The sequence below is a fragment of the Genypterus blacodes genome, unplaced genomic scaffold, assembly GCF_046128005.1.
Source record: "Genypterus blacodes isolate CSIRO-AG114 ecotype Tasmania unplaced genomic scaffold, CSIRO-AGI_Gbla_v1 ptg000003l_1, whole genome shotgun sequence".
NCBI classification, from domain to species: domain Eukaryota; kingdom Metazoa; phylum Chordata; class Actinopteri; order Ophidiiformes; family Ophidiidae; genus Genypterus; species Genypterus blacodes.
Genome location: NW_027466817.1, coordinates 9,411,150 through 9,429,006, shown reverse-complemented (window position 1 = coordinate 9,429,006; position 17,857 = coordinate 9,411,150). Strand labels below are relative to the sequence as shown.

At 46.6% G+C, this 17,857-nt stretch overlaps 1 protein-coding gene across 1 annotated transcript; it reads right to left on the bottom strand.

Moving 5' to 3' along the window:
• Positions 1-1,767: 1,767 nt before the first annotated feature.
• ttc9b (tetratricopeptide repeat domain 9B) lies at positions 1,768-17,045 on the bottom strand. The gene is made up of 3 exons (XM_076145951.1): positions 16,580-17,045; positions 2,218-2,400; positions 1,768-1,862 (listed from the first exon to the last, which is right to left on the bottom strand). The coding sequence occupies exons 1-3, from the start codon at positions 17,043-17,045 to the stop codon at positions 1,768-1,770; spliced, it is 744 nt and encodes a 247-aa protein (XP_076002066.1).
• Positions 17,046-17,857: the final 812 nt, after the last annotated feature.

The following is a 17,857-nucleotide window of genomic DNA, read 5'->3' as shown; positions in this document are numbered from 1 at the left end:
TTTCTCATCTACTTTCCCTCCTCTGAATTCCCTCAGCAGTGGGATAGGTTCGGCCCTCTAGTCTCTCACCGTGGCCCTGATTCACTCCGGCGACCCTTTGACAGATATTTATAGTTTTGTTCCCTACTGCTGTGATCGCCTCGTGTGTTTATATAGAAGAGAACGAATGGAACAGAGGTGGAAGAGGAGAGGTTAGTGGCAGCATGCTGTGACAGAAAGCAACAGAGATACATTACGATCCTGATCCCGTACGTCTGAAATGACTCCGGAGCTGCACGTCACATGTGGGAGGTCGGGCTCGCACACAGGGTCGGTGGGGGAGGATAGACGGAGAACTGGGTTTGAAAGGGATTCAGGTCATGCGTCCACAAACTTTCAATCCATCAGAGCAGAGTTAAGCCACGGCCTGGAGTGGTTTGGACTGCCAGGACCGACCAAGGTGATCGAGTCCCATCTGCGTGTTATCCACGTTTGGGTTGTGATAAAGGTTTATGCGGCCAACACTGGTTCCTAACACGCAGCGATTCAACAGAGAGAAAGACTGAGCCACACTTAAACATATGTGTGTAATAGCGAACTGGCAGTGTGCCTGTACCTGCCTCTAAAGTGCTGCCATTGGCCAATCAAACCCTCCTCACTTCCTGCCCCACGACTGAGCCGTAAAGTTGCGAAACGCTGTCAATTACACGACGCACAGAATCAGTTCCCTGTTTAGCATCATGTTAGGAACCGGTGCAAAGTTAATTGAAATCTAATCCCCTTGGCTATTTTCCATTGTGACATCATTAAGGGGAGAACAAAGGCGGGGGTGGGGTGATAGGAGGGAGGGAGGGCTTCTGACGACACAGGAGAAGGGGCTTCGGACAGCAGATTCAAGACGCCAGTTTCCACGATATCACAGCAGGACAGCAGGAGCGTTGAGCCTGATTGCTTTGTTCCTCAGAAGGAGAAGAAGAACCAAAGAACGGCTGAGTAAAATGAACGCAGAATGCAACTTAGAAACACGAGTGAACTTAGAGTGACAAACAGTTGAATTAGCCCTTGGATCGAAAACAGTAGAGACTGAGACGCGAGACAGAATCAGCGTGGAGGAAACAAACAAAGACATCTTGTGCTCATCTGTCCCGTCTAAGCCCGAGGACAGCGGTGGGATGTACAATCAAATCGGGCTGTGTCTCGATACGTGTCACACACACAGACACACACACACATACATACCCCACAAACACAATGCTTACGAACCGCCAAACTCCTTGAAGCACGACAACCTCCCAACCCTGGAATTCTCTTCTGTGTTCGAAATCAGCAAAGAGAGAGAGAGCGAGAGAAAGAGAGAGAAAGAGCAGAAACTAAATGCATTTTACGTTGTTAATCCATTTACTAAGTCACGCAAATGTCCGTTTTTCATCGGTATGTTTTGAAGCTCCATTTTCTTTCCACCACGCGTATAATACAGGATTCTCCTTGTTGTTGTCTTCTGTTTTGTGTTCTTGTCTGTCTGTATGTGGGGAAAAAGGAACCGCAGCACCCGAGGGTGACGGGAAAAGAAAAGGACAGAGAAGGACGAAGAGACGGAATCGTGGGTAAGGGCGCAGACGGCTCTTGATATGTGAGGCGTTCGTCGCGTCTATCTCGTCCGCGGCTCGTCGCCCTGCCAGGGCTCGACAGAGGAGGGCAGGAAGCGGAGAGAAGGGGGGGTGGGGGTTGTTGTGGGACAGGTCGCAGGTCAAAAGGTCGAGGGGTCAGAGTGGGTGAGAAGGTGCAGGGTTAGCCCTGGGTCTCTTTGCCGCTGTCTCGCTCCCGCTGTCCACTCTTGCTCATCTTCATCTCTGTCAGCTGGATGTATCGCAGCACGTTGGTGTCTGACGGAGAGACAACACCACAAACCAATCCATCAATACATCAATCAATCAATCAGGCAGGTAATCAATGACTACACAGAATGCAGTGTGGAGGAGATATATGATAATGATCATTGAAACGTAAAACAAGAAAGGATACTAACAAACACAGGTAAATTGAAATAAAATAAAATAAAATAAAAAAAATAAAATAAAATAAAATAAAATAAAATAAAATAAAATAAAATAAAATAAAATAAAATAAAATAAAATAAAATAAAATAAAATCCAAGCACCTAAAAACCAAGCCAGCTTCAGTCTGACAAATGCAAACTCAGCTATTGTGTCACTTGTTGGGCTTGTCCCCCCTCCTCACCTGTGGGTTCGCGGTTCTTGGCGTCACGCAGGTAACGCAGGGCACATTCATAGTCGCCCAGGTGGTAGAAGGCGATGCCGGCGCGGTACATGGCCTTGAAGTGGTCCCTCTGGTGGCTCAGCACTTTCAGGCAGTATTCCTTCACCCGCTCGTAGTTCACCAGCTCAGACTGCAGCAGACACGCTGCAGACAGGGACAAGGTGAGGACATGAGTGAGTCAGCCTTTAAGCATCCAAAGTACTAAATGAATGACTGCAGTAATGGTGATAAATACTCAGTAACACATACACATTACTTCACTTGGACTCGAGTCACTAATCTTTAGACCCGAGATTTATTTTGACCTCAGCGACTCGACACCACTCACTTTTGACTTGATGGACTTGAACCTCGACACCTTCCCCAAACCAAGGATTAGACATTACACAACTACACAAACTTTATGATTTTATAGTTATTCTGTTTTTGTCTGGAGTCTGGATAAACGTAGTGTGTGTTTTGCTGAGATCTCTCTCTCTTTGTCTCGCTCTCTTTCACTCTCTCTCTCTTTCTCTGTCTCGCTCTCTTTCACCCTCTCTCTCTTTCTCTGTCTCGCTCTCTCTCTCTTTCTTCCTGTCTCTCTCTGTGAAATGGAGTCTCGCCGTTGGTTCATTCCTCCAGATGACAGTTCCGGACTATAAATAGCAAAGACACAGTGGAAGTTTTCTAAGGTGTCAGTGAAGAAGCTGCAGTCAGGGCCTTGTACTGCCCAGACTATGATAAGGTAAAGTGGTTAAGACTCTGATTCTGCCATGTCCAGAACCAAAGGTATGGATACAATAATTTTGTCCATAAGTAACAACGTCACAAGTGCACCAAGTGTGGTTCCAGTCGACTGATGCATTCATGAGATTCAGCACTGGAAGAACGAGCCACGCCCACTCAACATCGGCAGCGAATCACAGCAGGATGTGACAATGACTCAGCACATTTCATTTCACTTTGATTTTGTGGTTGACAAAAACTGTGTGAAAGAAAAGAGACTAAAACTAAAAGTACTTTTGTTACTTCAGTGTATCAAACTAAATAACTAACAAACCAACAAACAAGCTCCCGAGCAGATTGAAGGAGAGAAATGAGGGCAAGACAGGAAGAGGCAGAGGTCAAGTGGGCATCAAACACTGCAGAAGTCCTGTGGGATGAGACGCATCAGGACACGGGGACATAAACCATAGAACCAAAACCCGATGGGCCGAAATAGAAGCAAGAAGTGTCTCTGCTGTAAAGAAGAAGATCTGAAGGAGAGGACTTGTATTTCTCACTTCTTTCTTCTTGCCATCAGTCCTGTAGCATCATTTCTCAGCAGCTCTGAGATCAGCTGAGGTCAAGATAACCTCATTAGTAAAGACACACACACACACAGACACGCACACATACACACACACACAGAGCTTTTAGTGCAGCTAAGCTTTTAAATGCCTGCTGATGGCTGAGATATCCGATCTCTTCAAACACTGTTACCCTCTGATAATCACAAACGATCGTGGTTTCGCCCTCTCATGTTTCTTCCGAACGCTCACCCACATCTACACCAGCATCTCTCCTCTGTAGAAGTCTCATCATGACCTGACAAGTTCAAGTGATATTGATATGCCAGTTACACCCAGAAGTTTGGATTGAGATCTATGAAAACATAGAGGTTTCAGGGTCAGAGGTCACAGGTGAACATACTGTATTTGTGTTCAACAAGAAGGAGGAGAAGAAGGAGGAGGAGGAGGATTTAGCAGGCTCCTCTACCTGTCGTCTTCCTTGATCTCTAAGAGATGTATCGTTGGTGTGTACGTGTGTGCGCGCGCGTGTGTGTGTGTGTGTGTGTGTGTGTGTGTGTGTGTGTGTGTGTGTGTGTGTGTGTGTGTGTGTGATAGGGCGTGTTTGGACAGAAAAGCCAATACAGCGTGAAATGTAGTCAAGGACCGTCTTTTATCAAATGAGGACTAATGGAGCTTTGTCAGTCACACACACACACACACTTGCCTCGCCTACACAACACTAAATAATTCACCATGTAGGGGACGCACACATTCAATAATGATCAATATGTTTTGGTATGTGGTGGTTGAAGTTGCTTGTGGTACATGCAGGCAGTACATTGTGTACCTGATGTGTTGTGCGTGTCTATGCTGAGTCACTGCTGACATTAACCTCTTAAGACCTGTAGGATACTCATGTTTTATTCTTCTGATCTTGTTTTTCTCATGTAGGAGAAGTTTCTTTTTTTCAACTAAAGCTTAATTACAACATTGTTTCTTGTAATAATGAAGTTTACGCTCTAGGCTGGAACTGTGGGACCTATGCAACACAAGTTCCAGACAAATCGAGAGATAGAGTTTTATCTTATCTTCTTGGTGCAGTGGCAGACACCTCGTACGTCCACCACACACTCCAGTTTGTTTGTGACTCCGCTCCACACACACACATCAATCATTGTCCTCCAACAGTGGACATGAGCGCAGCTTTCACAGGATCAGTTACACTCCATAATGGCCTAAATGGCTGACGCAGTTACAGAGTTCACTGGCATCGACACGCAGCGGCCAGATAACACACTCAGACACACACAATCTCACACACAAATGCAGAGTCACAAGCAGACGATTGTAAATGAGCTGGCTGATGCAAACAATGGAAAGATATGCGACTTCTACAAACACAAACACACACGCACACAAACAAGAGCGATGCGCACAAGTGATGACTGGCTGGCCGCACCCTGCTGGGCCATTAGGCAGATGGATGGCATGCCAGAGGAAATCTTGAGTGTGGTGAGATGCATTACGGGCGTGATAATGACAGGATGATCAGAGGAGGACGGGTGGACACACACACACAGAAACACACACACACAACGGGCCGCATAAACACATCCCGGGCATGTGACCGGAGCCTCAGAGTCGCAGTCTGAATACACCAGAGAGAAGGAGAAGACAAACACGACCACGTAAAGTTTGTGTGTGTTTGTGTGTCTGTCCACTGATCGATCGAGCACAGACTTTCAGCCATTTTGTAAACTGCGACTTCTTCTTCTTGGATTAAATTCAGCAAAGGGTCAGTCTCCTCCTCAGCATCATGTTTCCAACAAACAAACCGTCAGCAGCAACCCGGAAATACAACACAACACGTCTCCACGAGGTTCATTCACACTGTTTTGCAAATTAAATCTTTATCAACTTGCCACTAAAACCCTTGATTGAAATAAATAGATTTAAGTGACTTGAAAAGAGCTTTGATGTAACTGTGTTAGAGTGATAACTGCAGATGGGCGACTGTGTGAATGTAAACATAGCTTGTGTGTTTGAGTTTAAGGAGGAGCAGCAATAAACACAACGCAGGAGACGAACGTCTGACCCGACAGGTGCGATAACAGCTGTCAAATTTGTGTGTGTGTGTCTTTGTGTGTGTTTGCGTCTGCCTGCGTGTGAATGTGGATCGAGAGGTCCGGTGAGTGGGAGTGGTTAACACATGCTGAGGAAGCCCACCACTCTGCCTGAAGCGTCTCATCTGAAGGAACAGAGTGCGAGACGAAGAGACAGAAAGATGGAGAGGAATAAAGACGGGAAGCAGACATGAGACAACGAGGGTGTTAAGGGAAGAGAGAGAGAGAGAGAGAGAGAGAGAGAGAGAGAGAGAGAGAGAGAGAGAGAGAGAGAGAGAGAGAGAGAGAGAGAGAGAGAGAGAGTGAGAGAGAGAGAAAGAGAGAGAGAGAGGCAGAGGAAAGTAATCTGACGGCTGAATCAACAGAAACTTAATCTATGACAACATAGATCAAATAAAGTCAAAGTCATTTCGGAAATCCGTTGCGATTTGTTCTGTTTATGCGACATTTTGACATCTCGACACACAAACTCATTCACAAATGTGGGCAACACAAGAGTTTCCAGTTGATCTAAGCAGCTTGTGTTTGAACCGTTGAAGCCTGCAGTGGAACACAAAGTGATTAATGAACTCAGAGAGCAGCTGAGTGTGGAAACAGCTGAGTGTGGAAACAGCCGAGCGACATCGCAGCTTTTAACTTTTCACTTAAACCCTTAAGATCGTCCACGAAGAATCTCCAATTTAATCTCAGTATTGTGGTTGTTGTGTTGTCACTGCTTTCAGGTGCAGACATCGACTATTGCACATTAGAATTGAAAATAGCGACCTCACAACAGGAGCTCCCTAGCCCGAAGGATCCTCCTCACACACAGCGTCCATTTTGTGCAGTCAATGCGTGGATCGAAAGAAGTCGAAGTCTAATTTTGTCTTACTTCTGTTGTAAGTGAATTGTATTAATATAAATGATAAAATGATAAAATAAAAGACTTTGAGCTCTGACAGCTTTGATGAGCCTTTGTTGTTCATGTTTTCTCAACCAGCACATCAGTCTCTCACTCCTTTCTTTGCTGCCGTTTTCTCTCCTCCCCCTCCTTCCCCTCCTCTCCCCCTCCCTCTGGACCGCTCTTCCTCTCTTCATCCTCTTCCTCTCTCCATCCTCCCTCCATCACACCAGGCACGACACCATGGACCGGCTAATTTAAAGCCACTCGTGGCCTTGCTGATTAGTCTGCTGTCCATCACCTTGTAATTAGTTCTGCGGGAGGACGAAGGCAGATGGAGGGAGCCATCACTCTCTCCCTCCCTCCCTCCCGCCCACTCCACTCATCTCTGCACCTGCATCCATCCCTGACCCTCGTCCTTCACTCCTCCTCCTCCCTCCCTCTCTGGTTTTGTCCCCGTTCACCCCAGAGCAAAGAACGTCCCCCTGTCGTCTCTCTGTCCTCTCACCTTTCACTGCTGATGCTGTCGCTCCTCTGCAGCCGACGGCAAAACAGATTCATATTTAAAGATAAAGGAACACGAGCGTCACTGCAGCTGCCTCGCTTACAGGACAGAATCAGACAGTGGCCCCTGGCTCACCTATGAAAAGAATATTTGTGTACAGATTTCAGAGATTTGTGTCTGGAGTCTGGTAGGTTGCGTTTGGAATCTGTTGGTGTGTGTTGTGGTTTTTGAAGTGTGTGCTGTCTGACATGTTCAACATCTGATCAACAACGACGTAACGAAGAAAGACAAGAGAGGAAGGAGAGAGCACACACACACACGTTCTATTCTATCAGTTTGCACGTTGTTCCACTCACCAAAAATAGGCGCTGACTCAGGATTAATGTTCTTCTCCTTAAGTATTAATGCATGCTAGGAAGCCATCTTCTCTAAGACTTCACCGCGGATGAAATCACTTAACGCTCTCCACTGTGCTCTGCAGTTTCCATATCACAGCCTGAGCCACTGCCTCTTCGTCTTCGCGGTGCTAAAAGCTGCTGGCGCTGACGGTGCGTCGGTGAGGTTCCTCTGGGGTTTGTCGAGGCTTCATCAGGCCTTCGAGGAAATGAAGAGCAGTTCATGTACTCATTAAGTCACTTAACTCATTCTAACGGCTACATTTATATTTTTTTATCTTACAGCTTACCGGGTCGAAAGAGAATAGAGGACTTAATACGTGGACGCCTTGTACACTACCTTTAGTCTCATGAGCGGGAGCAGCACTGTTGCGGTGGATAAGTGGAGTTTAATAAAGCAGAGAGGAGACTTATTGAGGTCGAGCCTGTACTTGAACTTCTAGACCTGATAACGCTTTGGATCTCTGTGGAGACATTATCTGACCGGTGATTTCATCTGTGGAGCCTGGACAGACAGTCACCGTGATCATGTTTCTTCAAGGGTCTTAAATATAAGGGGACTTCCAGGTTCCATGACAGCCATACCCCCAGATTGTCTACAGGGCAAAAGGAAGTGAAGGGCAGAGCAGGTGACTTTGTTCCTCTGTAAGGTTTCAGCGGAGAAGTGGCCCTGGAAACATTGCTTTTGTGTATTATATGCAACGCTGAGTGGCAACGTTAGCAGAGTAGAATAGGGAATAAAACAGGCAATAACACAGAATAACACGCCCGGTGATGTAATATATTTAATAAAGGTCTCCTCTCTGCTTTATTAAACTCCATTCATCCACCGCTGCTCCTGCTCCTGAGACTAAAGGTAATATACAAGGGGTTCACATATTAAGTCCTCCATCGTCTCCTGACCCGCGGAAACTGTACAATAAATAATAAATGGAGCCGCCACAAGGACTCGAATCAATTTGTGAGTTTGTGAGCTCCTCTTCATCTCTTTCAAGGCCCCAAGAGCACCTTGTGAACTCACATCCAACAGCAATAGCTTCTTGTACAATGAAGAACAAACAAGTGAGGACACTGGGACGATCTTTTGATGAAACTCTGGTCTAAATTGGCAGACGTATACTATATATATAAAGATAGTCTTTAGTGAACGCTCGCCACATTGTCAGGAAACAGGAAGAACAACAAGTCTGAAGTTGGAAAAAGTTGCAGGTTACAAAAACACGAACATGGAAGCGCAGACCTCTGTCAAAGCCGAGAAGTCCTCCAATCATGCCTCTCAATGAAATTCAACAGCTTATTGACGAGACTGCGAACAATCAGTTTAATTGAAATTCGTCTATAAATTTTTGAGATATCAGACCGACAGAAAATACAACCATACACAATCATAACAAGAAGGCACAGGACACGATCCAGAAGAGTACAAAGGTGAAAAGGCCACTTACTTACTATACTATACACTATATACTCTAATACACTATACTACACAATATACTATACTATAGTATACATAGAGTATACATACTGGGGAGACACTGGAATGAGGGAACACTAGAGTACGGACCTGACGGGAAGCGAAGCATGTGACTGACAGGAGAAGCAAACAGGAACAACCCATGCACACACACACACACGAGAAAAACAGGAAGGAGCAGAGAGAAAATCAGGATCACGACAAGACTAAAAAAGAGTGCAAACACAAATCTAATCCTTCCCTTATTTTATATAACTGTTGTCGCTGTGAGAAACGCCTCTGTCCATTACGGTGGTTATGAAAGAGATGAGCGAGTGTTTGGAAAAGGTCAGCAGAGAAGAAAACAGCCAAATGGTTTGGCTCAGAGTCTCGCTGAGTCAGCATTAATCTGCGAGGCACTACAGATTGCCCACGAGTGCACGGATTAAAAGCACGGACAGCCCTAATTTCCCCCAAAAAACGGGGCCGGGTGTTGCCAGGCAGCAGCCAGTTTATCAGCATTCACAACTGATCATCACAGAGCAGCCAGGAAGATGGAAACACACACACACATTCACACACACACACTTCCACGCCTCTTTGTCAATTGAAATTTCACATCTGATCAGGTTTCGTGTCATAATTTCCCCTCTATTCAGGTTATTTCCATCGTTGCCCGTGGTAACCCAGCGTGGCCCATACCCCCCCACCCCCCATCCTCTGATCTCAACACAATCCCTCAGCGCTGGATCAGCAAAACAGGCTTAACACAACCTTTACATTTCAATGCCGCCGCACCCAGGGAGTGGGGGGGGGGTTATGAGAGAGGGGCGTAAGAAGGTCGAGCTTTCAGCATGGACCCGAGCTGGAGCGGGTATCAGGCGGCGCCAGGGAGGCTCAGATGGCGTTTATCAGCTCAGAGCACTCTGGGTAAATACAAACAGCTGATTGGTTTATTCTGCTCCGTCCGCTACAGCTCAAGCTGGTAGATACAGTATATATGCACAAATAACTGCAGCAAAGTCTCATTACTGACGGCTTAGAGTGGACCAATATACACACACACAAACACACTCTCTCTCTCTGTTTCAGTTTCCTCTCAGCTGAGGTCGTGACCTTCAAGATTCAAGATTCAACTTTATTGTCAAAGAGCAAGTACAGGTACAAGCCGATGAAATGCCGTTTTCACACCATTCATTCCTCAGAGTAAGTCAAAAACATCCACAATTATTACAAGTTGAGCGTAATAATGGCACACTTCATAATTATACACCAGCACATATACATTTGGTTGTCTATGTACGCTAAATTTAGAACAGACGTTAAGCGTATAACCTTCATCAGACGGTTGTAAAAAGTACTTGACAATTGTTTGGTCTTCCTCCTCTTTTGTCTTACTAGTATGACCGGAGGGATTAAAATCAGGGCTGGTACATTTGCAAAATTTACACAAAAATATGCAGCCTAATGAACAACAAAATCATAACGGTAAACGGGAAATGTTTTGTTGCATATTTTCAATTACTCGTTATGTTTTACCCTCTGAGCGTAATGGGGCGATTCAATACATAATTAATTGGCAGTGAATTAGTGCTTACATGTTTTTTGTCTAGTTTTGCATTTCCGGGTTGAATAGTTTACCTCAGAGAAGTCTCTCATATGATATCCCAAAATATGACGACCGAATGAACATTTGAGTGTTGCCTCTGGTTTTCGCGAGAAACACGGAGAGATTTAAGGACGGAATGATTATTAATTCCCTGAGCGCTACGAGATTGCTGAGTCAGCTCCACGTTTCCCGGGTTTGTGTTAATCACGGGACAGCAATCCCTCCCCATTGTGTGTAATGGCGCGACCTGCTGTATAGGAGTGTAACATTTATATATTCATATTGAAAATTGGCCAAAACAATCTTGGTGCAGTGATACGTAAGGATTATTTAAGAGTAACTCAAGATGGAGGTCACCCTCTCCTACATACTCGACCCTCCCCCACACCCTTCTGTCCTATAATCCCATCATATTTAAGAGATTTAATGTTCTGTCCCCTTCCTCCCATGGTTTCCTCCCCTCCCCCCTCCTCAGCCTCGCCCTCCCTTCCCCCCATCCTCCAAATCTCTCTCTGCCTCTCAGCTGTGAGGTTGGTCAAGGCCGACGTACAACATAGTACAGTTACGACGGTACAGTAAAGGAGGTGCCAGTACACCCGACACACGCACACACACTAACGCGCACACACACACACACACAGAGCGATGCCACGCCATCTGCAGCCCTGGCACACAAAGCTCCCACGGATGGCGTTCTGCTCCAGTCCTACCTCCAATGGCAGACGCACACCAACTCAAACGCCCCCCCCGCCTCCCCTTTTCCTGCTCTTCCTCCATATTGCCTGTATTGTCTCTCCTCCTCTTTTCCTCTCCTCTCTTCTCATCCACTCCAACACCTCCCTTGGTGATGGAGCTGGCAGGACATGAAAGTGTCATCTTCTGCTCTGCTGTTGTAAGCGAGCAGCAGCTGTACAGTAGAAGTCAGTTACAGCGGACGAGTGACATCGCCTCTGATTGTTTTGTAATAAATATTGTGTAACTGAGCCTGAGTTACTGTCAGGCTTCAACAGTGGGAGGATCAGAGTCCAGTGGAGGCTAAAGCAGAGAGAACACACTCACTCTTTTCCTCATGTGGCATCATTTCAGTGATGATCAAACTCTTTTCTATCCCTCTAAATTCAGTAGATCATCATTTATTACTACCGAGCTGAGCTGTGTCTGTCTGCCTCCAGGGCAGCAACACAGACATGATGGAAACAGCACCGGTATAAAGATTTATAAGCAGAAAATACAGGCAAGCTCTAACATTACTCGTTTAAGGTGTTTAACCCTGAGCTCTGCACAGCTCAGGCTCAAAGTACATCTGTAAACTATGACGGGAAAATGTGGAAAAATACTGAAATTCTCTCCTAAACTTAACAACACAAACACCTGCTGTCCTGTCCACGCACAAAGGGTTAATGAAGATGCTCATTAAACTCGACTCACACAACGGTGTTGAGCCGTTATCACAGCTAAACAAAACATTAGTTCAGCTCAGTGAAGTCTGCACTAGATGAGCTCCAGCAGCCTCCAGAGAGAACAAATCAGGTTTCCCTGAGCTCTGCAAAACGCTGAGCTCCACTTTAGCAGTTCACCTGGGCTCATATCCGCACGCAGGAAACTTCAAACAGAATCTAATTTGAAACGTGTTCTCACAGGCAAAATGGCGAGTTTGGGAGTACAGAGGAATGCTGTTTGGCTTTGATTGCTTCAGCGCGAGCAAGAGTGTCCCTCCTGATCTACACCGTGAGTCAGACGGTGAGGTGAGGAGGAGAGGAGGTGAGGAGATGCTGTTTCTGGAAATGCCTCCATCATCATGTCACACAGAAGGACAGAGATAAAGCAATTTAATAAAAAGGTGTGTGTTGTCCCTGCATCTCCCAGGGCCGCGACCTTTGACTTCATACACAGATTGAACCGGTTAATGAAAAGTCTGTGTCTTGTGTGGGTTGTATACTGTGTAAGGGTTTGAACGTGCAGGTTTGTTGTGCTTGATGCATAATGAAAACATGAGAGCAGCTGATGTGTAGGAACGCACACAATATCATGGGAAAGAACAAAACAACCATCAACGTCACATCTGTTATTTGTGTATGTGTGCCTCAACCTGTGTGTGTATGTGTGTGTGTGTGTGTGATGGGTGGGCGGAGGGTTGAGGCTTCAGGCCAACATGTTGACTGTGAAGTGCGACAGGCAGACGGAGGCGGCGGCAGCGGTGGCGTCGGTGTAACCCATTTAGACGCAGCGCTGCAGGGACACTCAGACTAGCGGCGTCTCCTTAACAAGGCCAGCAGAGAGGACATTTATCATCCGTCCTCTGTGTTTGACACAATCAGGTAAAGTTTCTGCTGGTGCTGATTCTTCTGTTTCACTTCTCATCTACCGTTTGTGAGCAGGACTCTGCTGTGAGAGCATTACACAAATACCCCCTCATCACTTTGCTAGTCCAGTACAAAATGACTTCAGATTATTTATGTGTTTTTGCGAATAAAGTAAAGAGTTCTCAAACTACAACTCAATGTTTCTGTGATTATCAAACACATTCTGTCACTCTCCCCTTTAGATCATTGTTTTGTTTTTACACAAGCTGAGGGGAAATCCTACGCTCACTTTCCTCTCTCTGCCTGTCTGTCTCCAGGGCAGCAACACTGACATGTTGGAAACAGCACTTGATTGTCTACAATCCCCATGTCGTTGCTGTGTTTGCTATCTCCTTGCAACTCAATGTATCCAGGACTACGGTCACAACAGGAGCCCAATGAAGCTCTGTGACCTACAGGCTGTAGGAAAAGCTGAAACATATTGAACTGCAGTGACTCTGACTGATTATTATTGATAATCAATCGAACTGTTATGGTGGCTAAACATCCAAACAGTAATAAGGAAAAAACAGCAAACCCTCGGGTTCCTAAAACGGCAAACAACATGTTATGAAGTCATTTTCTCTCCACAGCTTTGCTATAATAATGACCTCATTCCTCTATGAATAATTTCTCAGAGCTTCTTTATTTATCTCTGTGTGTGTCTCTCTCCCTCTCTCTCTGTGTCTCTCTCTCCCTCTTCGTGTCTCTCTCTCCCTCTCCCTCTCCCTCTCTACCATCAGCTGATCTTTCCTAGCCTCTCGTCCTGCTGTCGGAGAAAACTTCTGTTGTCAAGCATCAAAGTCTAAAAAGTCTGTGATTGCTACAAGCTGCCCAATGGTGGCACAAAGAGCTCAGGATACACACACACACGCACACACAACAAACTTGCAAAGTCAGCTTCCGTGTGGCAAGAATGGCAGGACAAGCAGAGCAGAGAGCAAGCAAGTAACCCTCACATCCCACAACACACACACACATACACACACCCTTAGCCAGCTGCTGTTCCTCAGGCCCTTGACTGCTGAGACCAACAGAATTCTGTGCACACACAGAAACAAACACACTCACAAGTGCATGCATGAACAAACAAGTGCGCGTGCACTCACTTACACACACACACACTTGTATGCATGCATGAACAGACTTGACACGCACACACATTCACACACACACGCGGTCACTGTGGCCGGTGGTGCTGCCGCCTGCTCGGCTGCTGTCCTATCATGCGTCAGAGACTGAGACAGCCAGCCAATCAGAGGGCGGCTCCTGGCTCGTGGACACGGTGGGCGCCGTCTGGCCAGCAGGATTCTGGGTAACAAGGTGGAGCCGCACTAGGCGCAAAAAGACCTGCGACTACGATGCTCCATCAATAGCAGAGTCCTGAAATGTTTCATACGTACATCTCTGCGCACGCTTGCTGTCATGGCGCTAGTTACCGCAGCGGATAGACTGACTCCTCCCCCTTTGCTCCTGCCGCACCTCAGTCCCGCCTCCTCAACTCCTCCCACCCATGAGACACTTGAACCAAAACGCAGAAACATGAACATTCCTGTCTGACCTCACACACACACCAGATATGACCTCCAAAGGATTTAGGCAGTTGATGTTTTATTCATTTATATTTCTTTTAAACAATCATTAAACCTTTTAGCTGTCTTAATCTTTGTGCATTGATCTTGTGGTTAAACATTTGTTGGATCAATTTTTGAATCTATATTGTACTTTCCTTGCCATTTTGTCAATCAGTGATGGAAAGCACTTTGCGTTGTTTTTGTGTAGTAAAGGCACTTTGATTGATTTGACCCTCTTAACAGGTCTGAGACATCGATGTACACAGCTTCATTAGCATACAGTAAATATGTAACAGAGGTCACTGACAGCACAGCAAGGCTGACGGTAAACAGTATGAATACAAGATAAGGCACAACCATGGTTGCCATGGTAAATACAGCCCCCTGTTGTGTGCCGATAGTCCTTTGCTTGGTTTCCCTCTTCCTCTCCTACCACCTGAACGGTCTTCCTCTCCCTCCCTCTGTACTCCATCCATCTTTCCCTCCTTCCTCCATCTCCCCCCTCCCTCTTGTCCCTCCCCCATCACAGCCTTCCCGTGGGCTCCAGACAGGCCCCTGAGCGCTGCGTGGGGAAAGGGCGACCTTCAGTTACTCCGGCGAGACACTGCCATCACTGCTGCATGCCTGAGCCCGAATCACAACGCTTTATAACTGCTGCAGTGCCGGAGCGAAGGCGTTCATCATCGTGTCCTCGCGGATGCGGCCTGTCATCATACATCATGTTGTGCTTTAACCACACAGCAAACTGAGGAAATGCATATCATGAGGTGTCGGCAGTGAAGCTCAGCCTTAGTCCCATATTCTATCAGATTCATATTATGTCACATCATGGTATCCATAACAGCTGACAAGGTTTGATTTCCTATAAGGATCAATAAGACAAACATCAGCTACTTCATCACTGACATTGTTTCTCAGTAAGTTGGGTCTGTAGGTCTTTGAATGGACCCTAATGTATCCATGAAAACGTGTTCAAGCCTCTAAAAGCGCCTCCACATAAACAAATATGTTTCCATCTGACCTTTGACCCTGAAACCTCTGTATGTATTCATGAATCTCTGTCCTACAGTAACTTCCGGGTCAGTCGGCGGCTCGTAGCGATGTGGACCCTCAACCAGCTCTCCAGGCCCCTCACATTCTGCCTCCTTCCCTCCCTCGTGCAGGAGTCGCTGTTGCAGCAACGGCACACACACGCAGCTAACAGCGCCCGTGGGACCGCACGACTGAGCCAGAGGCGCTGCTGCTGGTAGGCCGACCCATCCACCTCTGCGGGGTTGGGGGGGTGGAGTGATTTCCCTCAGTGCCATCTGTGCAGCCCTGCAGGTTCAATCTTTGGTTTTGATTGGTTTCCACTCGATTTGGGTGATTTAAGTATAAATTACTAGCGTAGCTCTTTGGTCCAGAGATCTGATTGATTTGATTATGACCCTTTAGGGAACGATGTCATGCATCAAATATCTGTCATTTCTACCACAATTGGATTTGTTATTTTGATACACTTATTCCAACTCATTTTTCAAACTTCGCTGAATTTACAAGTAGGACCATGGAAACTTCATTACTCAGCACGATGCACAATGAGGACCTCCAATAGGGCTGAGGATTAAAGAGGAATATGCTGGAATAAGTAGGATTATATGTTATTACTTGAAATCAAATTAATATACTATTAGCAATTTAACATTTTAGATAGACGCAGTTGAATTGCCATCTTTAAATCTTTTTACCCCATTAAAATATAAATTCGAGTCCATTTTGATGACATATTACCACATTAAAACAGCTCCTTTATTAAACTGGCTGTATGAATGTTTAATAAAGAACCAGACAGACTGAGTCAGAGACATTCAAACACTGTTGAAACTGCATGTGAAATATAGTTTAGTATAGTATTCTACAACATTTATGGTTAAAACTAATTTATCATATATTTTAACGTGGATTATTGACTGAAATCACGTTTACTGGGATCATAATGAGTGATATCCTCGTATAAAAACATGCTGTATGTGCTGCACTCTGTGTTTGCCATTAAATTAGAATCTGGTACTCAATGTCCCTCAGTTACTCGAGCAGCATCTGTACCGTGTGTGAGCTACGTGAGCCGGTATGAACGCGGTGTGAGCGGCGCCTGGAGGTCTGACTCGGACGCGGGGCCCCGTGTGTGTGGAGGCCCCGGCCTGCTCGCTCACCTGTCAGGCTGTCGTAGCACTCGATCTCCGTGCTCTCCACGGTTCTCCGCTGTTCCTCCGTCAGCTTGGCCGCCGCTTGGCTCAGCAGGTTGACCTCGGATCCCGTCGTCCCGTCGGCCACATGGACCCCTTTGAGCTGCAGCAGGGCCCGGTGGTACTTCCCGATCGCCTCCCGGAATTTCTTCTCCTTGTAGCAGCGGTGGCCCTCCGCCTTGAAGTCGATGGCTTTCTGGATCTTCGCCTCCATCTCCATTTCAGCGGAGCCGGCTCTCTGCCCGCCGCCGCCTCCGTCTCCACCGGCGGCCGCCGCCAGACTCCGGCCGCCAGTCTCTGGGTAGCTTTTCAGGCTCTTTATCTGGTGCTGTTTGGCTTCCATGTCTCTCACTGGAAGCGGCTGGAGGCGGCCATGGTGCTCGGACAGTAAGGTGTGTTTTTTCGGGGAGTACCGGAGCAGCGTGCTGTGCATAAAGGATGCGGCGGACGGAGCGGCGGTGACGGGAGGCTGAGGCAGGAGCGGAGTAACGGGGGGACAACGAACCTCGAATGACGGCGAAGAAAAAGAGCTTCGTCTCCAGCGTGAATCTCTAGAAGCAGCAAAGTCAACCGTCTGCGCTCATAACCGGAGAGAGAATGATGGGAAATCAGGAAACAGCATCTTCAAATTCCCAAACCGTCTGTGAGGGGGGAAAACACGCGTGATGTCGCGTTACGGACGATTGGATCCTTTTGAACAGCATGATCTCATTCGCCTCCACTCACTGGCCGAGTTTACATCGACTTTGGTTTTGCACAGTTGTTACAGAAGTGTTTAGGCTTATCTTCAGTTGTAGGTGTAGGTTGCTGGGAGTGTGAATGTTTACAAACTAAATGGGACATTTAGTGTGTAACATTTTAGGTAAACATCACTTACAATTTGGGAATTGTAAACAAAAAGGCCGCCCAAGTGATCAAGCAGTGAAGTTGGAATTCTAGATGCAACACCAGTTTACCAGTTGTGTTTTATTGAACCTTTTGGGCTGCAAGAAAAATTAACCAATGCAGTATTTCGTTCGTCTGCGCCTTCATGTTTGGTGGTTATGTTTCTTCCGTTCCGCACCTGAATGCAACACGAGCGATTCTTTGTGCTGTGCGGACTCAAAAGAAACAAATCTCCTGAAATGAACCTGAATGCCCACGAGCGGCGGAAGGATGCTCGGAATGATTCTTATGGCAGCAACCTGAGAGGCACGCGTAGCTTCAGCACCACGGACAGCGCGCGCGCGCACTGCATTGTGGGAA

Bases quoted from the DNA above. Each gene is read 5' to 3' on its own strand.
- ttc9b (XM_076145951.1), bottom strand. From the start codon at position 17,045: ATGCACAGCACGCTGCTCCGGTACTCCCCGAAAAAACACACCTTACTG. The intron at 2,401-16,579 runs GTGAGCGAGCAG...CCCTGTCTGCAG, and splicing joins GTGCTACGACAGCCTGACAG to CGTGTCTGCTGCAGTCTGAG. The intron at 1,863-2,217 runs GTGAGGAGGGGG...TCTCTCCGTCAG, and splicing joins CAAGAACCGCGAACCCACAG to ACACCAACGTGCTGCGATAC.